At 45.7% G+C, this 26732-nt stretch overlaps 1 protein-coding gene across 2 annotated transcripts in view; it reads right to left on the bottom strand.

Annotated features, from left to right (window-relative positions):
- PDE2A (phosphodiesterase 2A) overlaps positions 1–26732 on the bottom strand; it is a 1588440-nt gene that overhangs the window by 970859 nt on the left and 590849 nt on the right. Inside the window, exon 2 of one of the 2 annotated variants that reach the window (XM_069203789.1) lies at positions 878–938. In XM_069203789.1, the coding sequence (XP_069059890.1) occupies positions 878–938 (61 nt within the window). Of the gene's footprint in view, positions 1–877; positions 1246–26732 lie in introns of those variants that run through there. The other variant, XM_069203788.1, reaches the window with a different exon arrangement.

The raw sequence follows: 26732 nt of genomic DNA, 5'->3' as shown, positions 1-26732 counted from the left end.
GCTCCCACCCACCAAGACCCCACACGTTGAGAAGACAAGGTCCACAGACCACTTTACAGCCTGTGAGTCGGAGAGACTTGGAGTTTAAAGCAGAGTTTTCTTCTGGAAAAAGGCAGTGTGATCCTGGGCAGTTCACTTACTTCTCAGCGGCGCTGCTCGTGTGTGTCCAAATAACAATCTTTTAAACGCAGCCTGTACACCAAGACTAACGCTGTGCAAATAACCAGTCCATTCCCAATTACGCTCAGCCTGAAGACATTACGTAAAAAATGCATTTCACTTTTTCCAAAGCTGAAACTTTGAAGGGTTTCAAGAAATATTCACTGCACATTCCATTCAAAGAAACCACCTTGTACATTTAACTACGAGAAGTGGAATACACAAAGCCCATACATTTAGCATCAAATCTTTCAAAGCTGACAACACACTGCGGTTGCCCTTCCTGGAGTCCAGCACCATAGATGAAACAAGGGCGCCCCTCGGCTGGAGGGTCCCCCATTCAACACGTTTTACAATTAAAAAAAATGCACCTTTACATCTGTGACTTGAGACCAACCTCGACTCTGACCATTTCAAGAGAAAATGAAGTTCACACCCGAAATTAATTGAGAAGTGAACGCGATCAAGCTGTGAAAAGTTGAAATCAGTGCCCTGTGGCCACATGGGCGCTTTATTGCTGAACCAACTCTTGTTCTCACCCGCAGCCCACCCGAGCCCCCCAGCTCTCAGTGCACACGTGTCATACACAGGTAATGCTTGGCACTGTACACTCAGGTCGCGACAGAGACAGAAATAACTTCCGAGGGGCACGCCGGGCGCTGCCACAAGATCACACAAGGGCGCAGAGGGCGAGCGGGGACTGGAGGTGTCCTCTTACCTGCAGGGCTCCCGAGCACGCCGGCTTCTCCTCCGCCTTCACAAACACCTGCTGGCCCCGTCTGAAAAATTGAAGGACTGCGATGAGTATGTGGTTGAGGATCAGGACCATGCTGCTGCCCGGAGGTGCCAGCAGGCACTCGCACACGGGCGCAGTACACAGGCACGCACCCACAGGCTGGGCTACATGCGTGAACACACATTCATCTCTGCCCCGGGAGTTCTCCGGGATAGGCACTCCCGGCCCCTCCCTTGCACTCCTCCCCTTCCATCCCCGCGGCCGCCCCGCCATCCTCCGCACCTGCTCCGCCGGAGCAGGCAGAGCGCCGGGCGTGTGGCACAGCAGGCAGTGCCAGGCACTGGGTCTTAGAGCCCGGAGCAGGCGCAGAGCGGCGGCACGCTCCAGCAGCACCCCGCCTCCTCCGGACCGTATGTATGTATGGATATATGTGCTTTAATATAGCGCGGGCGAGGCCCGGAGGCATCAGGGCGCTTTAGAAGAGCACACTTACCACACAATTACAGCAGCCACAGCCAGCTCCCTGGGTCTGAGAGCCGGAAGCAGAGCAGGGAGCACGCTGCAGCAGCACCCCGATCTCATTCATTCCTTTCTTTATTCATTTATTTATTTAGTTATTTATTCATGCGCTTTAATGTAGCGCGGACGAGGCCCGGAGGCATCAGGGCGCTTTAGAAGAGCACAATTACCACACAATTACAGCAGCCACAGCCAGCTCCCTGGGTCTGAGAGCCGAAAGAACGCTGCAGCAGCACCCCGATCTCATTCATTCCTTTCTTTATTCATTTATTTATTTAGTTACTTATTCATGCGCTTTAATATAGCGCGGACGTGGCCTGCAGGATCGGAGCGCTTCACAGGAGTACAGTTAACAAACACGTATAGCAGGCACATGGACTGGAGGCATCAGGGCGCTGTACAGGAGTACAGTTACTAAACAATGGCAGCAGGCACACGGTCCCGTGGCATCAGAGCGCTTTACAGGAGAACAGTTACCAAATAATTATAGCAGGCACAACCGGCTCCCTGGGTCTTGGAGCCGGAAGCAGAGCAGGGAGCACGCTGCAGCAGCAACCCGATTTCATTCATTCATTCCTTTATTCATTTATTTATTTAGTTATTTATTCATGCGCTTTAATATAGCGCAGACGTGGCCAGGAGGCATCAGAGCGCTTTACAGGAGTACAGTTACCAAACAATTATAGCAAGCACATGGCCTGCAGGCATCGGAGCGCTTTACAGGAGTACAGTTAACAAACACGTATAGCAGGCACGTGGACTGGAGGTATCAGATTCTGTACAGGAGTACAGTTACCAAACAATGACAGCAGGCACATTGTCCCGTGGCATCATAGCGCTTTACAGGAGTAGGGTTACCAAGCAATTACAGCAGGCACACCGCCCCGTGGCATCATAGCGCTTTACAGGAGTATAGTTACCAAGCAATTACAGCAGGCACATGGTTCCGAGGCATCATAGCGCTTTACAGGAGTGCAGTTACCAAACAATTACAGCAGGCACATGGACTGGATGCATTAGAGCGCTTTACAGGAGTACAGTTACCAAGCAATTTCAGCAGGTACATTGTTCCGAGGCATCATAGCGCTTTACAGGAGTGCAGTTACCAAACAATTACAGCAGGCACATGGACTGGATGCATTCGAGCGCTTTACAGGAGTACAGTTACCAAACAATTACAGCAGGCATATGGTCCGTGGCATCAGAGCACCTTACAGGAGTACAGTTACCAAACAATGACAGCAGGAGTACTTTGCAGGCACTGTGAATGCATACGTTTTGCACTGGTGCAAAAAAGGTGCAAATCCTTTTTTGCACCATTTGTGATATTTGCACACAAAGGAATGGCAGGGCTTATGCTGCAGGACACAGAGCACCAAGTGGTTTTCTGGAGTTGGAGTTAATGGTTTTGCTTCAATTATGCATGGCTTTTGCTACTTTCCTTGAAAGGAAGGTAGCAAACTAATTTGATCTCAAAGGTATTCTTGTTGTACATGTTTGATTAGTGAGTCAAAATTACTTTTCAAATTATGGTACCATGATCAGTCGCGGCTCGCCATGGTTACAGAGGGTGGGGAGGCGCGCAGGGGGACTGGGCAGAGGCTGGGGTGGTAGACGGTGGGGGTACATTAATAAACGTAGAAAAATAAATTACCTCCGCTCCACTTTGCGCTATGCCGCTGCTTCTCCATCTCCTCAGCAGGCAGGCACAGGCTCCCAGCCTGCCCTGTGCCAATCCTGACGCTGCTCAGAGCAGCGTTAGGATTGGCTGGGAGCACCCGGCCAGCGCTCTCCCAGGCAGACTGGGGGCCTGTGCCTGCTCGCTCCAGCCCGGCAACACAAGCCAGGCTGGAGAGAGCACAGTGCGCATGTGTGTTTGGCCGGCCCGAGATGGTGGCAAAACACACATGCGCACTGCTCTGTGCACTCCCCTCCATGGCTGTCATTCCCAATGCCCCACCCGTTTTACTACAAAACAATAATAAACATAGTAAAAGGTTTGCAGCTGCTGCTGCTGGGGGGCGACGTTCCTCCACCATAGCGGAGGAGTTACCACTGACCTTGACTTCTGTTATAGCTTGCTGTGACTCCCATTCTGCCCTGGTGGGGAATATTCAGTCATGTTGAGTGTGTGATGTCATCAGTCTGAGAGGTATATCTCTGTCATTTGGAGTTTCTGTCTGCATCTAGGGGGAGAGGCTTGTTACATCCTAACTCTGGGGAGAGTTTCCTTGTAACTTGTTTTTTTAAAGTACCTGTTGGCATACCTGCCTCCCGGGTCTTTGTAAAAGCGTTCTTCTACGAAATGCACAAGAGTTGAACATTGTGTTAGAGTTTCTGTCCACAGCTGGGAAGGGCTTGTTACATCCCAACTCCTGGTGGGGTTTCCTTGCAACTTGTTCTTGTCTAAAGTGCCTGTTCACATACCTACCTGCCTCCTGGGTTTTCACACCGAGGCCCATATATGAAATGAAACACACCTTCCTGTAGTATGCTATGTTGTGTCTCGGTGGCTTCTAGCAATGCACACACTCAGCAATGGATATTGTCACAGCCGCCGCCCTCAAGAGTAGACCCTGAGAACAGAAACCTAAGGCTGGAGAGAGGTGCAGAGTTTACAGATAGAAGTTGGAGTGGGTGGCAGTGAGGGGGGGGGCAGAGAGAAATGGAACGTGAGCTGGCCTCTGTGTGCAGAGAGGTATTAAGACATGGGCAAAGTGGGCATTTGCCCAGGGCCTCCACCTTCCAAAGGTGCCCTCTGGTAAAGTGATTGGACAGTTGAAGTTCCTGCCATAATAAATTCACTCATAAAACACAGCTAATTTTTTTTAATTTCCATTGGAGCATATTTAACAGAAAGTTAGGGCCACATTCACTAAAGATTTGAACAGTGGAAATCTCATGCAAAGTGGCGCAAAGCAGCACAAACACTTATGAGGGATTGGCATTCTGGCTCAAAAGATACATTTTGCTGGAAAGATGCCTTTTTCTAAGCACAAATAGAGCCATGCGCTGCTTTGAACCACTGTGCATTATAAGAGCATTTAGTGGGTAGATTAGCTCAAGCACTCATCCTTTTTTTAAAATATAAACGCAAAGCCTTATCTACTAAAGATAGAGAAACTCAGCTTTATGTTAAAAATAACAGCTATTTGAAGTGGGCACTAACAAAGGGAAATGAGAGCAATTTTTTAGTTTCTGCAAACCCTCCACACCATTGCATGTTTGTGGCACTCTACAGCACATGTACAATCGAATGTATACGAATGTATCTGGGCCTAGGAGTTTATTCTGCAAGGCTGGGCTTCCAGTACAAATCCTATGCTAGACAGCACACACACACCCCTGCACCATGGTGCGACGTTTGTGCACTCGTGTTAAGGGTGGTGAGCAGCAACAGACCTTTTTTTTTAATAATATGGTTCTGCACTGCTTTCTCCTCCTTGCACAACTGAGCACAGCAATTTCTGTTGCCATCCATCTTGTGCTAAAAAATAAATCTACACTTTTATGTGCATTGCGTGGCCTACCCAGCCCCAACCCTTACACTCTCAGGCCACTGGTGGCTTTTCTCAAGCTCCTTATATAATTTCTCTATCTTTGTGTATACTTCATCTCCCCTTGACCTCTCTTTTATCCTGTTCTATACCTCAGCTCTCCCTTCTTCACCTATGCCTGACTCCTCTCTCTCAATATACCTCTCTCAACTTCCTCTAACTCTCTCTCATGCCCTTGGTCCTCTCCCTGTCACTCTCTGTCTATTTATGTCTAGCACTCGCAATCCCATCTCTCTAACTCAACTCTCTCCAGCATGTCCCTTTATCTCTACCTCAGTGCATCTTTTCCTTCACAGCTCCCTGTATCTTTCCTCCCTCAACTTCACTTCAACAACCTCGTTTCTGTCTCTCTCTATGTCTCACCTACCCGACATCTCGCTATCTCTCTAAGCCCTCTCTCAACCCCAGCATCTACCTCGCCTTGATCTCTCTAACTCTTTTACTCACTGCCTAACTTCTCAGTTTACCTCACTGTTAGTTCACTACCTCACCTCTTCACCGCCCCCTTCTCTCATTATACCTAGATTTACTTTGTTTAACCCCTTATAATATCATACCCATTTATGGCTACCTTCTCTCTCTCTCTCTCTCTCTCTCTCTCTCTCTCTCTCGCTCTCTCTCTCGCTCTCTCTCTCACACTCCCTCTCACTCTCACTCTCCAAGCACATATCTCTCGCTGAACCTCCTTCTCCATTTCAACTCACTCACTGCGTCAAGTATCTCACTCAATCATCTTTTTATGGATCTCACAGGCTCATCACTTCGTCTTTTTCTGTCTCACAACTCTCCACCTCTGTCTAAGCCTCACCTCTCTTTCGCCAGGAGTGAAGGCGGATATATTTGTGATTTGGCATTTAAAGCTTCAATTTCAGGAGCTATATGTATATGTCTTACTTTAATGTTATGCACAAGATCACCAAGCATCTCACATGTCGCCTTTAGTGTTTTTTTCCTACAATGGGAGTAACATTCAGTTTAGACATTGAATTCTACAATACAATTTATTGCTGCAAGTAAAAAACTCTAGATTCAAAATCAAAAAGGAATGGCTTTATCAGTGCTTGGTCATGTTTTCTTGCGGTATGATTAGGCTAGAGGACACCAGGCAGCTTGAGTTTTGGGCTGTTTTATCCCTGTTTCTGAAGGTTCACCAAATAATTAAATATTGTCTGGCATCACAATGGTTTGAATGAGCTGAAAAGTGGTGATGAATTCATGGTTGCTCCACCAGGGTGCCCCAAAATATATATTTGCCCAGGGCCCCACAACTCCTTAAGTTGACCCCATCTGTGTGTTAGGTTATGTTGAGTTAGCTAGACATGGACAGCGACATTTCTTGTATCTAGAGGGACCGGAGACACAATAATTTTACGTCCATATTTATACTTTTTGACGCATATCAGCGCTAGGGCACATTTGCGTCAAAATGTTTACCACCGGCTAACGCCATTCCAACGCGCCAGCCGGGCACCTTATTTATGGAATGACGTTAAATGACTCTAACCGGGCAGCGCAGGCATAGGGAAGAATGGGGGTGGTGCGTCAAAGAATGGTGCAAGTCAGGTTAGAGTCAAAAATCTTGGCTCTAACCTGACTTGCTCCATTTTTTGATGCACAACCCCCATTGAAATGACTCCCGTCTTAGCAAAGACAGGAGTCATGTCCCCCTGCCCAATGGCCATGCCCAGGGTAATTCTGGCATGTAGGGGGGCCCAAGTTAGGCCCCCCATGCCACTTTACAACAACAACAAAAATACTTACCTCTACTTACCTGGACGTACCTGGGATGGGTCCCCCCATCCATGGGTGTCCTCCAGGGGTGGGCGAGGGTGGCAGGGGGTGTCCCTGGGTGCAGGGAAGAGCACGTGTGGACTGCTTCCATGGTCAGAGACGATGGAAATGAGCCCACAAGTCTTTTAGCACCTGCCCTGATCCAGGCGTTAAAAAACGGCGCAAATCAGGCTGGGCGCCATGTTTTAAGGCCCGCCCCTCCTGTGTGTCAAAATAACACGGAGTATAAATAAGGCGCACATGCCTTAAAGTCATTTTTTGTACGGGAACGCCTACCTTGCATGTCATTAGCATAAGGTAGGTTTTCACGTACAGAAAATGACGCAAACTCCATAACTTTAACGTATAAATATGGAGTTAAGTTTGCACCAGATTTGCATCAAAAGAAATGAGTATAAATTTGCCCCTTAGTATTCCTAAATTCTAATTTGTTGATCAAACATATACATTTGAAAGGACATAAACCTACTTTAGATTCAAAGAATCAGGATTGGTTGAATTTTACATGAAATGTAACTTTTACACGCAGTATCATCTTTCATAACTAAATTGCTTTCTGCTGGGAGTTATTAACTAATATTCCACCGGATCACGTGAAAACTTGCTTCCTCTGTGTTTCGTTGACACTCTCTAAAATTCAGGATACGTGCTAAAATTAATAAAATTTGCCATAACCACTACTGTCCCAGCAAATCCTGGACTTCTTGCCCCGCCCCCCCCCCCCCCCCCAGCTATGGAAAATATTTATGTATAGCAGATTTCTTTGTCAGCAAATTTAGGGTAAGGTTGAAGTTTTGCAAATGAAGGTGAACATCCACACTTGTTAGTTTATGTATCTACTCATCCCTGGTGAAAACAGTTTTAATTGCGACCTTTTAACCCTAGTGTCAGGGGGGCATTTCATGCCTGTATTCCAAGCACAATGGTCCAGTCACAGCGCTTTGTTAAAGTGATGCAGAGGGAAAAGTGAACTTTGGTGTGTCTGTAAAAAGGAAAGGAAGGCCACACTTTCATCACCTCCATATCATTCCATCTTTCTCTGCCATCACTTACTCTCAAACTAAATGTGATAAAGCTGAGGCTTTGTTTAACAAGCCTTTGCAATGCAACAGGTCTCGTATTTGCTTGAGTTAGAGCTATTGCCGATGTAAATTCACAGCTGGACTTTTCTTGCCACATAAATTGGTCAACTTCCTTTCTCATATTTTGGACTTGTCCTGCCACATAACTCAAGTGGCCCTGCATATAACCAAAGCACTTCTTCCTCTATCTGCAGCCAAAAATGAAAATGTTGCCATTTTACATCCTACTTTAAATCTGCCATGCTAATTCCAATAGAACACCACTTTCACCACCCCACCATCAGAGCTGCTGGCTGGATAACACAATTCCCAAAACAAGACAGCCACAGAGGAGTAAACTAGCAGGGTCACCCAAACACATCAAGAGTGTTCAATCATAGTGTAATAAGGATGAAAAATTGGCCTGAATCATGGTCGTAATTGCAATAAGGAGAGATTAATAAAACATATACAATTATTATGTGAACCCAATAAAAACCTTTATCAGAAATAAACTTTTGGCATTTAGACTGTAATACTCAGAACATCCCCTAGAGGACACCACAATGAAAATATCATTTGTAAGCAACATGGTCATGCAAAGATATAGTTAGCAACTAGAGGGCAGAAACACATGAAGTAAAATGTCAGAAAGTAATGCACAGTAACCATACATTTAGCCCCTAGAGGGCATTGCGCATTACACATTTTTAGGGCTAGCATGTCTACTGCAATGAAATTACAAAAAGACCCTTAAAACAAAATTACTGTCAGCTGCAAAACAAAAGTTCCAGCCATGAAAGAACTTGAAAACACACTGAATGGTAGGAGGGGTTATTATTTTGGGCTCCCACTAACCTAGTATGGGGACCCAGAGATGGTGTAGACAGAAAACACACATCATGTGAAAGTGGTCGCATTCCTAGAGGACATAATGCCTTACATATTTTCTGAGCTAACAGGTCTACTGCAAGGATTTTATAAACAAGGCCCTTAAAACACATGCTACTTCCAACTGTAAAACAAAGGTTCCAAGCATGAGAGAGCTTAGAAAAGGTACCATGGTTGGAGAGGTTATTATTTTGTTGTCCCCACTAACCTAGTGTGGGGACCCAGAGATAATGAAGACAGAAAGAACACATTGTCATGAACGTTTTGGTGGTGGTCCCATTGTTATAAGACCACCAGAGGCTGAGCTATGAGCAAAAATGTTTTCTAAAAGTAATGCCCTGCAAAGCATTATGGGGCATGTTTCCCGAGTGCAGTGAATATTGTAGTATCGGCTTTCCTGCTTTGTCGGTGCCATAGCCTCCAATGGAGCACAAATGGGAGAGACAAAAGAAAAAAATAGTTTGCGCACGCTGAAGTATATTGGCAATCGTGCAATATTCCATGTAACAGGGTCAGTCTGCAAAGCAGTAACAAAACCGCCCCAAGGCAGGACAAGCATTTACCAATGACATCAAGGGATTTTATGAAAGGCAAGCCCATGAACAAGTGAAAGTGATTGGCAGGAGATGGTGTGGTTAAAAGCTCACTGAATACTTGCAGCAGGTCGAAAAGCACTTGCGCGCTCAACCTAAAAATAAGGTTTCAAGCAGATAGGTCACTAGTGCAGCATTCTGTAAGCCAAATACTGGAACTGCATTGAACTACTTTAATACAATCAGAGTATGGTGAAAGGTTTGACACTTCTGTCCTTCAATAAACCATATACCACCAGTGTGTGATGCATCCTTTTCAAGCATTGTGTGAATCTGTGAAGTTCATTTTGCATCATCTGCGAAGGGAAATTTCACTATGCCACTTTTGTGTGAACATTATTTTATGTGGGCAAAATCCTTCTTTAAATCAGAGATTAATTTGTAATTAAAAGCGAGCCGTGCCCAAAGCTCTCTTTTGAAACACGCTGCTTCTGCATTTAAATGTGCAGCCATCTCGGGCCTCTTTAATCCATTTACAGCAACTCCCTGCCCTTTCAGCTCACTCTTGCTGCTTTCTGCTTTCTCTCTGTGTGATACTTTTTCATTTTTCTCTTCCTCCACCTTTCCCATATGTTACTTTTTCTCGCAGTAAATGACTGATGCAGAAAACTATGTTCCAGTCCTCAAAAATAAGTGCTGGTACGCCACACCAGAAACTGTCTCAAATTAAGCACTGGTTTAAATGGTTCTTCGTATGACATACTTAACAGACAAGATGTTTCTCCTGTGCAAAGCCATTGTGCACACAAGGTCCTCAAAAAGTGAACTTGCACAAAGAAGTTCTGCATACATTTTGTTACCAACTAAAGAAAAGCTGTGCAAAGGTACATTCGTAAAAAAAAAAAAAAAGGGAATCTCAGTAATTGTTGGGGAATTTCACAAATTTTTGCCAGCAATGAAAACAAGCATTTGCAATGCAATGGGTCTCGCATTTGCTTGAGTGTTAGAAATGGGGTCTCTAGTTGGAAGTTGGTTTGTACCCTGTCCAAGTAGGGACCCTCACTCTAGTCAGGATAAGGGAGATACCCGCTCAGATAACCCCTGCTCACCCTCTTGGTAGCTTGGCACGAGCAGTCAGGCTTATCTCAGAAGTAATGTGTAAAGCATTTGCACATAACATAAAGTAATAAATGAAAACACTACTGAAGGACACCACACCAGTTTTAGATAATTAGCCAATATTTATCTATATAAAACAAGACCAAATAAGATAAAAAATCTAACATACAGTAATAAAAATATGAATTCTGCAAGATTTACTCAAAAATACAGGTCCTTGAAGTCGATAGCTTCACCTGGGGCTATCACAATGTAGTGATCAAGAAAACCAATAGTTAAGGCCGGCCGCTGCATCGCGGGACAGCTACGGTGTCGGGAGGATCCGCAAACAATACCTTTGGAATTGCAGGGTGTCGTGATCCTTGCGGTGAGCTCCGGAGAGCAGCGTCGCTGGTGTCGCGGTGTTGGTTCCGGAGTTAGTGCGGGAGTCGTCGGGCCCTTGAAGTCACACGCGGTGCGGATTGAATTCCGGGCTGATGAAGTCAGGAGCGCTGGTGGGATGGTGTCAGAGCTGTGGTGCGAAGCAGGACGATGTGACGTGCGGTGTCCACAGCTTACGGTGCAGGCAGCAGCTCGGTGTCAACGTACAGCGGCGTCAGTTGACCAAAGCTGCAGTGTGAAGCAGGGCGGTGCCATGCGCGGTGTCACCAGGTCATGGTGCAGACAGCAGTGTAGTCATTGCTGAAGCTCTGTCGTCGGCAGGCCCAAGCCAGTGGTGGGGGACGGGATGGTGGTCCTTGATCCTCACAAGCGGTGTCCACAGGCCACAGTGCAGGCAGGATGCCTGGTGACGACACTGGAGTCAATTATGCTGGCTTTGGTGGACCGGGGCTGCAATGTGGGTCAGGATGGTGCTTCGTGTACCTCAACAGAGGTGTCCACAGGCAACGGTGCAGGCAGCGGCACCGGTGTCAGCAGGAGCGGCGGCGTAGGGGATGCCAAGGCTGTGGTGTGGGCAGGCGATGCTGGAGTGCGGGCCCCCAGGTCATGGTGCAAGCAGCGGCTCGGTGAACTTGTCTGATGACTGCGCTGGTGAGAGCAGGGTCGCAGTGCAAGGCGGGGCAATGCGACTCCGTGCGGGATCAGCAGGTCACGGTGCAGGCCAGCGGCGCCATTGGTGGCGTAGCAGTGGTTTCTCCTCTTGAAAGCACAAAACACCCAGTTCCCAGTGCTGCATGTTGAGGAAACTGAAGTCTTTGGTGTCCCTGAGACTTCCAACAAAAGGCAAGCTCTACTCCAAACCCTTGGACAACTTTCTCAAGCAGGACAGACAGCAAATTTAACCCTTTGCACTCTTTTCAGGCAGAAGCAGCAACGTCAGGCCAGTCCAGTAAAGCAACACAGCAAAGGGGCAGTAATCCTCCTCCAGCTCTTCTCCTGGGCAGAGGTTCCTTTTGATTCCAGAAAGATTCTAAAAGTCTGGGGTTTTGAGTCTTCTTCTTATACCCCTTTCTGCCTTTGAAGTTGGCGAACTTCAAAGCAAAGCCTCAAGTGTTTGCAAGATCCTTCCTTGTCCAGGCCAGGCCCCAGTCACATACCAGGGGGTTTGGGACAGCATTGTGAGAGGGCAGGCACAGTCCTTTCAGGTGTGAGTGACCACTCCTCCCTCCACTCTAGCTCAGATGGCTCATCAGGATATGAAGGCTACATCCCTGTCCCCTTTGTGTTACTGTCTAGAGAACAGGTGTAAACAGCCCAAATGTAAAACTGACCCAGACAGGGAATCCATAAACAGGCACAGTCACAGAATGGTTTAAGCAAGAAAATGCCTACTTTCTAAAAGTGTCATTTTCAAACTCACAATCCAAAAACCAACTTCACTAAAATATGTATTTTTAAATTGTGAGTTCAGAGACCCTAAACTCCATAGTTCTATCTGCTCTCAAAGAGAATTTGCGCTTTAAAGTGATTTCTAGGCAGCCCCCATGTTAACCTTTGAGAGAGATAGGCTTTGCAACAGTGAAACCCAAATTTGGCAGTATTTCACTGTTAGGACATGTAAAACACACTGGTACATGTCCTACCTTTTAAATACACTGCACCCTGCCCAAGGGGTTACCTAGGGCCTAAGTTAGGGGGTGCCTTATATGTACAAAAAGGGAAGGTTTGGGCCTGGCAAGTGGGTGCACTTGCCAGGTCAAATTGGCAGTTTAAAACTGCTCACACATAAACTGCAGTTTTAGGTCTGAGCCATGTTTACAGGGCTACTTATGTGGGTGGCACAATCAGTGCTGCAGGCCCACTAGTAGCCTTTGATTTACAGGCCCTGGGCTCCTCTAGTGCACTTTACTAGGGACTTACCAGTAAATCAAATATGCCAAACATGGATAAACCAATTTACAGCACAATTTACCTAGGGAGCACTCACACTTTAGCACTGATCAGCAGTGGTAATGTGTGCAGAGACAACAAACCAGCAAAACAGAGTCCCGTAAACCATAAAAACAGGAGGTCTGAAGGCAAAAAGACAGGGGAGACACGCCAAAAAGCTGACAGGTCTAACATTGAGTTAGAGCTATTAGCGCTGTAAATTCCTAACTGGACGTTTCTTGCCACATAAATTGAAAATGGAAAGTAAAACAGTTGACTGAAGCAAGCCAGCACTGCCGGTATGAGCATGAGAGTTATTGGCTTCCGTCGTCAATGTCTAGAGAGGGATGCGGCTGGGATGAAAAGCAAACTGAAACCAGTGGAGGGGCCATCACACGCTGTAACAGGAGGAAGCGTGACGTAACGTGATTGCCAAAAGAAATGTTCACTTCGTTAAATCACCTAGGGTGGGAACTCAGCTCACAAAGGAGGGACATTTCACAAAATGCACCAATAAAAATGAAGCATTTAGGACAAGCACAGCAAAGAATGAATAGCAAGAGTGGGTGTGGTTGAAAGCCCACAGAGAGATTACAGCAGGCCAGAGCGCTTGCACGCTCGACCCTAAAAAATAGTCTACGGAGCTTGGCCACACCTGATGCTGTTTAAAGAGTCCAGGTCTGATCCACTGTTGAAAACAATTTAACCCTCACTAAGGGATCCTCTTAGTTTTCCTCGTAGAGGGCTCTTCCCAATCCTGAGTAAATCTGTATTGAGGCTGATAATATCAATTTATAAAAACAAACTGCAGTCACTAAATCATCAAGGTAAGTAGATCATTACTATTTCTAACTGCATATCTGCTCACTTAGCCTTACCTTGCAATGTAATGGTTATGTCGACATAGTGGATGCAATATGTTTGCCATGCATTATAACTCATGAGGTATAGTGGTGGTGTAACCTGTAGTATTTAGGAAAGGAAACTCACCAAAAACTGCATATGTCCACCTAGATCAGTGTAATTTAACATAGACTACAAGATCAGCGGTAGTTATACTAGCTGCAGGAGATGGAAAGCACTTTGTTGGAGTTGTTGAAAAACATCCTCCATATCACAAGCAGAGGGCCCCTTGCCCGGGCAGTAGACGTAAGTCTGTCCTCAGTGTCTAATCCTGTAAGTCACGTGGTTCTGCTGCAGAGCCCCTCCATGGAGGTAAATGTTTAAGAACTGCTCTTAGTTCCACTGTTTTCTATTGGACAGTTCCACCACGGACACCCCGATATCCTTTAATTTGACCCTTCTTGACATAGATCTTCACTATTCCTTTGCCAGTTTAATATTTTTTTCTATCACTCATAACCACAATTCAGGGCTGGTATTTTGCTTTGCAAAATGGTGCTGATAATAAGCAGTCAGTGCTGGGCCTGGAAGGCTCATCTATTTAATTTCACAATCTTTAGCTTCACTTTAAAGACATTAATGATTGTATGCAAATCTATTGGTTCCTATTACATGATGTCAAGACAGAGTGATTCATTTTATACAAAGAGCATCACTGTATCAATTCCCTATTTAGTGGGAACCGAGGCAGCTTTCAATGCCCCATCACCCTATGGTTAATACTATAGGCATGATCCTGGATGAACAATTTTCAGTGAAACCTCAAGTAAGCATGGTCTCTTGTAAGATTTTCTCTGGCTTATTCTATTTAGAAAGGTAATTCATCTTATCTTTGAGAGGCTCATTGTGTGTGCAGAATCACATATTTTTGCAAAATGTCCTGAAAAGTTTGTATCTTGTGTAAATTCTTGACTCAACTGCATATGTTTTTGTAAAAAGTTATACAAGATAATAGCAGAAGGTTTGTTTGAGAAGAAAATATTTTTTAGCAAAACATTTTCAGGTCGATCCAGTCTCTCTGGAGCAAAAAATGATTCAAAACCACCATCAAAGGAACTCTCGCCTACAGAACTCCTGGTCCCTGCCTCAGATTTTTCAACTGCATCCCAGACTTCATCGCCCCCCTGGCAATCGACTCCAGCCATTTCATCTTCCTGGGGAACCTGAACTTCCACCTAGAAGACCCGAACAATGCCAACTCTGTCTCACTCCTCACCTATGTGAGCATCATGAGCCTCTCTCAGCTGGTCATTGCACCCGTGCACAGCACAGGACACACACTAGACCCCAACTTCTCCTTCAGCAACATAGAAATACTCCCACACCTCCGGGGTAACATGGACTGACCACAACATCGTCCACTTCACCATTGAGGGATGACTTAAAGCCCTGACTAGACCCCTCTCACCCTCCCCCACCTCACTAGAGCCAATTCACAGACACCTCCTGGATCGCTGCCCTCAAAGAAAGCAGGCCCGTCCCTGCAGACATCCTTGAATGCTGTGTGCAAAACTTCTTCAACTGGATCTCCTCAGCCATCAACACCATCCCCCCACTAAAGAGAACCACCGGGAGCAAGACCACCAAACAAACCAAATGGTTCACATCAGAACTTCGGGCACTCAAACAATACGGCAGAAGACTAGAGAGACACCGGCGATCCAACACGACCACCGCCAAACTCGAGGCCTTCAAGACCTCCCTCAAAAGATACCACCACCGTCTCAAAGAGACCAAGAAAGAAGCACTCACCTCCCACCTTGAGACAAGCACCAACCACGCCAGAGAACTCTTCAGTATCATCAGAGAATTCCCCTGCCCCGCTGCCACAGAGAACACAATTCACCCCTCACAAGCCATCTGCGGCACGCTATCGGACTACTTTCACCACAAGATCACCGACATCTACAACAACTTTGACCCCCCCCAACACACCGACCACCCCAGCACCCAATCCCACCACTCCCCCCTCACAGGATCACTGAATAGAAGCAGCTTTCCACAGAGGACACCCTCTCCGTCATGGCCTCAATCCACTGCAGGTCCCTCGCAGACCCCTGCCCGCACTGCATCTACAAGCTGGAGGAGAAACTATCAGATCCACACTCACAGAATTCCTCAACACTGCATCTCCACAACTCAAACTTTGCACTCTAAAGTTCCCAGAGTTTGCCAATGCCATAGCTCCTAATTCAAGAAAGAACTGAGAACACATTCTGTCTGAAGATTGCGTTTGGCACATCTGGTAGCCCCTAACTAAAAGCCCAGCTAGATACCAGCTCCGAAAAACCATCAGCAGAGGCCTCTGATACCACTAAACAAAGGCACAACCATTGTGTCACCTGTTAAGTACGAGGTGGAATCATCTTCAAGTTCTTAGAAGGGCCTGACTGGCTAGGGTGGTAAGGCGAGCACCTCACTTAGGGCCATATGTACGAAAGCTTTTTCCCATAGACACAGAATGGGTAAAATCCTTTCGTACATCTGGCCCTTAGAGTCATTACAGACACTGTCTCCGCCAGTCCTGAACTTTATGCTTTAAAATCGTTAATTTTAGGTGTGTTGGTCTAATTTCCACAATCGAAGCAAAATAAGTCTACAGCACCCGGATGGTATCAGGCTAGTACACCAAAGTCCAAGACTGGAAACAGGGCCTTCAATGCCCTGGATGGAGGTGGTCACCCACAGTAGTGGTAACATGCATGTTTTAGGAGTTACAGACTATTCCATGATTCAGTGTTTAATAAAGCCCAGCTTTGCTTGCCAAAGTGCCCCTTCATCCACCTGAACATTCTGTCTGATTTTCAGGTTTCTTCCCTCCAGGTCCCTCCTAATCTAACTTCATGGAGATATCCATAGATAAATACTGAGATGACAACAGCTGGAGGGGAACAGGGTGCCTAACTTTTGTTCAGCGAGGCACAACGTTCCATGCACCCCACCACTAGTGAGCCAACTTAACTTTCTTTACTCTTACTAAACAATCAGTGGTAAAGCCAATAGGACTTTTCTATGCGAGATCTATTGGCTTTGTCAATGATCTTTTTAGCCATGTTTTAGAACATCAGGGCTGCTGTGCAGCATGGCTGAAAACAGAAGAAACGCATTTGTATAGTATGGTAGGCATGTAGGGCCTATAGGGCCTGGGATTGTATAGTATGGTATGGCATGTCCTTTGACTGTATGGTATGGTATTGTATTCTATGTCCTGTTATTGTATGGTATATTATGGTACAGTATAATCTGTCATTGTATTATATGGCATGGTATGGGCTGGCATTGTATAGTATGATACAAATTATACAACCTGCTATTGTATAATATGGTAAGGTATGGCTTGTCGCTGTATGGTATGGTATGTTATCGTATGGTATATCCCCTAATTGTGTTGTATGGTATGGCCTAGCATTGTATAGTAGAGTATGATATGCCCTGCCAATGTATAATATGGTAAGGTGTGGCTTGTCATTGTATAGTATGGTATGGTATAGCCTCTGATAGTATGGTATGGTATGGTCGGTATGATAAGGAATGACCTCTTGTATAATATGGCATTTCATGGTATGGTATGGCCTGTCATTGTGTGGTATAGTATGGTGTGGCTTGCCATCGTGTGTTATGCACAGTATATTAGGGCCTGTTATTGTATGGTCTGTCATTGTAAAGTGTGGTATGATATGGCTAGGCAGAGTATAATATGGTATGGTATGGTATGGTATGGTATGGTATGGAAAAACCTCTCATTGTATGGTATGCTATGCTATGATATGGTGTGGCCTTTCATTGTATGATATTTTATGATATGGCTTGTCATTGTGCAGTTTAATATAGTATGGCCGGTCATTGCTGGCATGGGATGCTATGGCCTGTCATGGTATGGTATGTCATACAGTTTGGTCTGGTCTGGTCTGGTATAGTATAGTATGGCCTGTCATTGTGTAATATGGAATTACCTGTCGTTGTGTAGCATGGTATGGTCAGTCGTATGGTATGGTATGGTATGACCTGTAATTGTATAGCTTAGCATGCTGTGATATGATATGGTCTGTAATGGCAAATATGGTATGATATGATAGGCTATGGCCAGTCATTGTATGGTCTGGTATGGTATGGCCTTTCATTGTATGTTATGATATGGTATGGCCTATTATTGTTTGGCATTTTATGGCCTGGCTTGTCATTGTATAGTATGATATGGTATGGCCTGTCATTTGTTGGGATGGTATGCTATGGCATGTCATTGTATGGTGTGGTATGGCATGGTATGTCATATAGTTTGATGTGGCCTATAATTGTGTAGAATGGTATGATAGGTCATTGTGTAGTATGGTATGGTATGACCTGTAAATGTATGGTATAGTTTCTTATGATATTATATGGTCTGTAATGGCAAGTATGGTATGATAGGGTACGGCCTACCATTGTATAGTATGGCATGGTATGGTATGATATGGCTTGTATATTATGGTATGCCCTGCCATTGCATGGTATGCAGGAGCAAGACAACCTAAAAAAACACACGCACTCTTAGAAAGTGCTGCATGTAGAAGAGAAAAACAGGCCAAGAAAAGAAAGTGGAAGCAGTGAAAGAACATTTCCAAAAAAAGGTAGCAGTGCTTGGTCCATGCTCCTGTGAAGGTGGATTCACACAAACAGAAAGGGAAGCCAGCACACACTCACCAAACAGGAGCCAATCAATCAAGTTATTTGTAAAGTGCAACACTATCACCCCAGAAGGTATCCGGGCGCTGCTAATGCTGTGTCTTCGTCAAAGAGCCATGTCTTGAGTTTGCTTCTGGAACCCACCAGGGAGGGGGATGTTCGAGGGTGGAGGGGCAGTGTGTTCCAGGACTTGGCTGCGGTCTAGGAGAAGGAGCTGCCCCCGCTGCAGGTGCGGTGGATGCAAGGGGTGAGAGAGGTTGAGAGTGGAGGAGCGCAGGTGTCTTGAGGGGACGTGGAATTTGAGATGGTGTTTGATGTAGGACGTTCTTAGGTTGTGGAGGGCTTTGTATGTGAGTGTGAGAACCTTAAACTGGCATATTTTCTGGATTGGGAGCCAGTGGAGGTTTCTGAGGTGTGTGGTGATGATGGAGCGTTTGGGGAGGTATTAGTCTGGCTGCGGTGTTCTGTAGTGTTTGGCGTCTTTTGAGTAGCTGAGTGGCGATTCCGGCGTAGAGAGCATTGCCACAGTCTAGGCGGCTGGTGTTCAGTGCATGCGTGATGATTTTCCTGGTGTTGGTAGGGATCCATGTGAAAACTCTGTGGAGCATTCTGAGGATATGGAAGCAGGATGAGGCAACGGAGTTAACTTGTCGGTTCATGGCCAGTTGACTGTCGAGGATGATGCCAGAAAATAAGACTGTCAATGAAGTCAACCAATGGTAACGAAAGGGCGGGCTCTTTTATGTTAAAAAAAATGCCTTGCAAGCGACAGTGCATGCTCTGTCTCAGGCGAGACCTAAAAAGCCCAACGAACATACATTTTTCTGACTTTTCACCAATTTCTATGGACTTACTTTGATACCATTGTATCTATGTTAACATTTTTCCTGAGTTTGTTTGTTGTTAAGGTATTTTTTCAGTGTTTTAGTTTGGGCCTAATGTTTACTCTTCTTGTTTTGAATTGCTAACCTTGCACCTTCAGTACCTAATTGAGTAGGCTGTGAGCTTGTTCTTAAAGTCCTAGACGAAAAATCTTTCAAGATATATTTGAGGTTGTCTCCACATAGCCTTCCTGGCAAGAGGTTTTTAGAAACTCAGCTAAAGCATACGTAAACATGTCCAGTCTCTCTCTCCCCTTATCACAGCAGTGTGATCTCTGACAGAGCCAGTGCAAACATGAGCATGTCAGAAGACTCCTGCAAACCACACACATTCTCCTGTGTTTCTGGGAACCGGAATTACCAGGTCTGCATCACTGGACCTGACAGGCCCAAGCCCTGAGACCCTGGAACCAGACATTCACACTGAGCTGTGGGAACTGCAGCCCGATGCCGAGGCCTGATCCCACCTGTGCTCTAAGGACAGAATATGGGGAGCAGATACTACCCTCTCCTCAGCTGCTCATTGGCTCTGCCTGTGCCCCCCTACTCTTCCGCCGCTTGCACCAGGGGCCTGAAACCAGACCCTGCACGCTTTAAACTCCTGCTCCAGCCAGATGTAAATGAGTGGGGATCTGGGCCCATTTCTTTCGAATACATGTGGAAGTGGACCAGTTGTTCCTGTCTGTATGTTATTCCCCATTTCGGGGGGCTGGGGGATACTTTGCAGACCTCAGATTTAGGCACAGGGATACTAGTTAAAATCAGAGATTCCAACACTCTCTAACCCTACAACTCAGTCTGGGACCCTTTAACGAACATCATGATGGGATGTCCAGTATGGAAATGCTTGAAGGGCCCACATTAAAGATGTGGATATTAAAATGCCTGCAGAAATCGAGACCCTTTGTTTCAGCTGTGATCTCTGTTCAGAATTCAGTCTAACATGTACCTTACATTTTTCAAAGCATCACATTTGCAGTGACTTTGTTTGATGGCTGTAGATGAAACGCCAGGGTTGCACTGCCCAATATATGCCCAGGTTGGCTGGATCAATTACTTTGCAGATCTCCACAAAGGCTGAGTTCACATATAATGAATCGAAAAGGATAAGATCTAGTTGCTTAAAGATTGTCCTGAAAATGCTCCTACGCAGGAAGGAGAGAGACAAATTTAGAAGCTGATAAAGGATGTCCCTAATCAAAAGTAACCATACAGAACAAGCATTTGCAATGCAATCGGTCTCGCGTTTGCTCGAGTTAGAGCTATTAGTGTTGTAAATTCCTAACTGGTCTTTTCTTGCCACATAAATTGAAAATTAAAAGTAACACAGTTGACATAAGCGAGACGATTTGTCACGGCCGCCATGAGCTTGAAGAAGACACACAAAAGGAAAAAGAAGTTCGCTTGCAGTCAAACGTGTTGGCAAACGTGTAATTATCCATTTAACAGGCTCAATGGCCAAGGCGGTAATAAAACTGCCCCAAGGAGGGACAAACGTAAAGCATTTACCAATGATAACAAAGGATTTTTGAAAGGCAAGCCCATGAACGATTGATAGTGATGGGCGTGCGGTGGGCGTGGTTAAAAGCCCAGATAGATTACAACAGGTCAGAGCGCTTGCGCGCTCGGCCTAAAAATGTAGCAACCTTTGCTGGCTGAGCCCATCTCATGATGTCTTTGCTCTGCACTACAAGTCACACAGGGTGATGAACTTACACCGGTTTAATGTGGCGCAGTTATCATATGGTCTTCCTGTATGACTGTCAGAGTGTCACTTTCCGGTGTCTATATACAATTTGCCACATGTGGTGATGGTTAGTCTGTTTTATGACTGTGAAACTGCAAAAAATAGGTAAGGGTGGGCTAGTGAATTTTTATGGATCCCACCCAACCACAAGATTAAAACCAGAAGCCTCTTCCCCTGAAAGTTTGTGTTGCCCAGTGCTCGATGGGAGAAATTTGTGATGAAGCGCGCTACAGCATGGGTTTAAGAGTCCATCTTCTCGCATGACCCGCACCGCACGACAAAGATATGGATAAGACAGGCTTGTGTGACGTCGGTTGCTAAAACCGGCCTGGAATGGACTCACCTGGGCCTAAGTTGGCCAACCTTTTCCTAGGGCAGTAGGGTCTAACTCAGGTTCAGACTGTCCAAATCCCAGCCAGATTTTCAGTATAGCCACATAATATAAACTGATATACAATGAGTATGAGTGGGGTTCATGTACAATGGTAAAACAAAGTCTGGACCTACCATGAACGCTACTGGTCTATTATGCTTTTTAGATGAATTTGTGGTAAGTGACGCAAAAGAAATATTTACTGGTGAACACAGGTTGGAAAGTGAACCTGGGGTCATCTGAGTGCGAGGGCAATGTCGCCAATATGGGACGTGTCTTTAAATGAGTTTGTCTATTTTTCATTTAATAAAGGTGATCGCAGCCACCCCTTGACAGTTTCAGGGCACCTTTGAAACACCTTTGATTACTAAGGTTGAAAGGGGAACCAAAATAAAAGTGAGTGTCTGCAGAAAACGGACAGTCTCAGGGGCGACTACGTGACAAATTCTTCCACATTTCGGCTCCAGGGCGTGAACTAGCGTTCATCAAGCAGCTATGTCAATATTCAAGCACTAAATCTCGGTGCAGTGGGCAAGGTAAAACCAGTGCTTCATTTGAGCCAGTGCTTTCCGGTGCAGGACACAGCTACTTATTTTTGAGGGCCGGCACTTATTTTTCTGCACCAGGCATTTACTGTGAGTAAAATACACATATGGGAAGGGACAAAGAAAGACGAAAAGGCTTCTAAAAGGGAGAAAGCAGAAAGCTGCAAGAGTGAGCTGAAGGGGCAGGGAGTGGCTGTAAATGGATTGAAGAGGCCCGAGGTGGCTTCAGGATTACACTGCCTCAGTATTCTGTATTAGCAGATTTAATTGCAGCAGCCGCGTATTTCATAGGAGAACTCGGGGCACCGGCACCTTTTTATTTACAAATTAAACTCTGGGTAACTCTGGGTGCTGCTTCAGCTTGCCGACTTTCAACCTTCCCCATCATGTTTACCTGTTCTTCCACGAAGCTAGTGAAAGCTGCCGCTGGCTGAAGGGCCACAAGGCCCCTCCCTCACGAATCCTAGACTGGGATGTGTGAAATCAAGAAGTTTGTTTCTGCATCTTTCGCAAAGCTCTATGGATTTTTTTCAGTCTTGCAAAGATTGTAAAGTGTTTCCTGTTGCTTTTTGTACACAAAGAACCTCAATCAGGGGTAAAAATCACAAAAGGTAACCTTTCAGTTCAGAGAAATATTTTGTTTGTGTTTTTCGAGTTGGTTGGGTTATAGTGAAAAAATATATCTCCTTGTGGTGAGAATGAGCTCGCAGCAGAGAAACAAATAATGACAAAGTCAAGAGGTCTGGTATTCATTTTGAATCTGGACTAAAATCTTTAAAAAGCTTGCTATAGAAATAAATACGTAATAAATAAACAAAATATTGCTTTCTACGTGAAATGCAAATATGAACTAAAGAATTTAGCATGTGAGACTACTTCTGATATGTAAAGTATTTGCATATACATTGTAATGCAAGTATTCAATAAGAGGTGAGATGATAGGCCAGACTGCCAAAAGCCTGAGGTGAAAGAGAAAAACTGGGCAGACCCACTCTGGGTACATTTTAAAGAATCGGTAATAATTGGTATGGAGACTGCCTCACTATAACGCCAGACATAAAAAAGAACTGAAGTGGAGACTGTTTATTTAAAAAATATATTTTTATATATTTACAATGTTTTAATTTATTTTTATATATTTATGTGGGTGGAGATTGTGTTTGGTGAAGCGGGGATGGTTTTCAGAACTCTGGGCCTCCACACTCACGGCGGAGAACCCACAGTTGTAGGGAAGTCTCCACACTCGGGGCTGAATGTCCGAAATGAGAATTCTCATTGCGTAGATTCTGCGGCGGAGAGCGGGGCCCCTGCCGTGAGTGTGGAGACCCTCTGTGAATCAGGTTCTCAATGTCTAGCACTAAATGACCACCACGGAAGTGCCAGTCTTCACCTGAGAATTTACAATTGCATATGCTTTCTGGGGAATAGTTTTGGAGTTCTGGCTCCTTGTGAATTCACATTACTTGTGTGAATAATGAATCCTTGTCAGGGTGAACCATAAAAATCACTAAATAAACCGGCGCTTGACCCTCTGGTAGCTTGGCACAAAAGCAGTCGGACTTAACTTAGAAGAAATATGTAAACTATTTATACAGCACTCAAACAGTAATAAAGAGAAAACACAACAAACTATTTGTAAAAATAGAGTAAAATGGAAGAAATAAAATGACACCAAAACTTCAAAAAATCCAGCTGGAGAGGTCAGACCCCCCTGAAGAAGCCCTTTGCTGACCCCACCGACCTCAAAAACTACTGTCTGATCTTCCTGCTTCCCTATCCAGCCAAAGTTCTAGAGGAAACCATCAACCAACAGCTCACTGAATACCTGGAACAGAGCCACCCACTCGATGCCTCACAATAAGGATTCCGGGTCAAGCACAGCAGGGAGACCGTGCTGATTGCTGCCACAAATGACACCAGAACTCTCCTCGACTGTGGAGGAACTGTGGTCCGGATCCTTCTGTACCTCTCTACCGCATTCAACACATCCTCTCGCCACACTCTCATCGACAGACTCTACAAAACTGGCATACACCAAAACCCTCTTAAGTGGATCGACTCTTTCCTACCAGGATGCACACAGAGCATCCAACTACCTCCCTTCACCTCTGCACCCAAGGACATTATTTGGGGTGTACCCAAAGGATCATCCGTCCGTCCCACCCTGTTCAACATCTACATGACCCCCCTTGCAGATGTTATAAGATCCCACAGACTCAACATAATCTCCTATGGAGATGACATGCAACGAATCTTCTCGCTGCCTCAAAGTCAATTCCGACAGAACAGTACTGATCTTCAGGAGGAACACCTCCAAATGGGACCACAGCTGGTGGCCAGCAGTACTCGGACCAAGAGCCACACTGACAGACCATGCACGCAACCTGGGCATCATCGCTGACAGCCAGCTGACCATGAAACAATAAGTCAATGCAGTCACCACCTTCTGCTTCCACACCCTTCACAAGCTCTGCAAAATCTTTAGTTGGATCCCAATCAACACCAGGAAGACCGTCACACAGGCCCTCATCACCAGCCACCTAGACTATGGCAACGCCCTCTATGCCGTAATTTCCACCCAGCTCCTCACAAGACTCCAGACAGTACAGAACAATGCAGCCAGACTCATCCTGGACCTCCCCAAAAGGAGCCACATCACCCCCCACACCTCAGAAACCTCCAGTGGATCCCCATCCAGAGGAGATGCCATTTCAAAATCCTCACTCACACATACAAAGCCCTACATGATCAAGGACCTTCCTACATCAACCACTGACTGCACTTCCATCCGCCCTCAAGACACCTGCATTCCGCCTCACTCACCCTTACACATACCTCCTGCATCCCTCAGAGCTGCAGCGGGGCAACTCCTCCTCCAACATCACCGCCAAAACCTGGAACATTTTGCCCCTCCACTTCCGAACAGCATCCTCCATTGCAGACTTCAGAAAGAAACATAAGACCTGGATTTCCGATGGAGACACAGCACCCTCAGAGCCCACATGCCCCTAGGACTGACAGTGCTGCACTATACAAACCCTGATTGATTGATTGAATAATTGATTGAATCAGCAGAACCAGATATAAGATTGTTTAAAGTTTCTAGTCAAAATAGCAGAAAAAAGCACAAAGGCGCAACGTGTGATTTTCTGATCATGCAGGACCTGGTCAATGTCACAAGTTCAGGCCGACTGTGATGGAGCACAGGCTGGATAGAGGGACCAGGTTTGTCCCACTGAAGAGTTCAGCTTGTCTGAGTCCAAGTCATGCAAGAAGCTTCAGTGGAGCTTTGCACTGGCGGTCGATGCGTGAGGCTGTTGGTGCGAGGAGCAAGTCTGGCATCACAGACGGTCGCTGTTTTTGGCAGAGAGAGTCATCATTACTGGAGTTTTGCATTGGGGGTCGAAGCTGGATCTTGGGGCTGAGGTGAACAGCAGCTCATCACTGGAGATTTGCATCGGTGGGCATCACAGATGGTTGTCAGGTGACACGAGTAGTCCATTCACTGTCAAGAAGAGCCCAAAAATATCTGGATCGTCACTTGGAGCTCAGGACTTGTGAATGTGAGCAAGGAGAAGTGCTCTTTGATTCAAGGCAAGATTCCAGGAACTGTGGGGCACTTCCTGGGGTTCATGACTCACTGCAGCAAAGGCCAGCAGCAGGGTTCACGAAGGTCCAGTTGTTGCTGGTCAGCTGGGCAGTTGCAGGGTCGGCCTGAGGGAGTTTGTGGGGACTCAGTATCTCAAAAGGACCCTTGAACACACTTCTTGGGAGCCTGGATTGAAGGCAACGAGATCTACTCTCCCTTCTTCAGATAGCTGGGCAGTCCTCTTTCTGAATCTTCCACAGCTCCATGAGTGCTCCGATGAGACGGTCTGAAGGTGTCACTCCTACCTCCAGTGCCGGCCTGTGGGTGGGGTATTCCCCCTTTGTTTAACCTTCTCCCATTCCTGGATTTGGCTCCAAAATTTCTAGGGCAGCGGTTCCCAACCTGTGGTCTGCGGACCCCCAGGGGTCCGTGACACATTGCCAGGGGGTCCGCAGGCCTAGTACAACAGAAAGGCAGTTTTCCAGCTGGGGCTTGACAGGATGTGCATATTTTTGTTTGTGCAGCAGTTGTAAAACCACAATAAAGTTCCTTGCAGCTTTCTGGTGAAAATAAAAGCATCAAGATATCTCTGGTGATTAATGTTCCTGCTGACGAGAGATGGGAGCTTTGTCTAGTGTCATTTTTGACTCATCTAAGATGGTTAATATGCCTGATGCAAAGAACGTGTATCATGCAAACAAAATGATTTTATGTGCATAGCACAGCAAGTTACTGCTTTTGTCACAGAGATTCTGTTGTCACTGTGCAGTTCATAAATCCTAATCGTAATCTGGCACAGTGAGCTATGAACTGCCACCAAAGAGCAGAAAGCAAGCTGCATGACACAAATTGGAAGGTTTGTTTTTTTCCCAGCCTTTCATTACCCTATGCTGCTAAAATAAAGGTTTGCTTGTGTAGAAATACATTCATATTATTGAAGTCACGCTAACCACTGTGTTATGTTCTGAATCCTGAGTTTGTGCTTCTCCAGACCAAGCACTTTTAGAAATAGCCTACCAGTGTGGATGACGTGTGAATCCTGCATCTTATACTCCCCTGTAAAGAGCTTCGTCACCCTACACTGGTATACAAGGTGCAATGAAGCAAATTAATTTCATGTGACAGAGAGGATATGGAAACATGAGAGGTCCTTGTGGCTTCATTTCCTTTCCTCACCACGTGTTTATGTGAAAAAGCTTTCTCAGATTTTATACTTAAAAATAAAAACAGAAATCACTTGAGACATGTAGACTCTGACCTGAGGATTCAGCTTTCGTAAATAAATCTAAATACTGAAAAGTTAGTCGCCAAGATGCAGTGGCAAACTTCTCATTCATTTTTTTTGATTTTTGCATA

The sequence above is a fragment of the Pleurodeles waltl genome, chromosome 8, assembly GCF_031143425.1.
Source record: "Pleurodeles waltl isolate 20211129_DDA chromosome 8, aPleWal1.hap1.20221129, whole genome shotgun sequence".
In the NCBI taxonomy this organism is placed as follows: domain Eukaryota; kingdom Metazoa; phylum Chordata; class Amphibia; order Caudata; family Salamandridae; genus Pleurodeles; species Pleurodeles waltl.
Note: the sequence above shows the minus strand (reverse complement) of the source record. Positions and strands in the feature narration are given on the sequence as shown.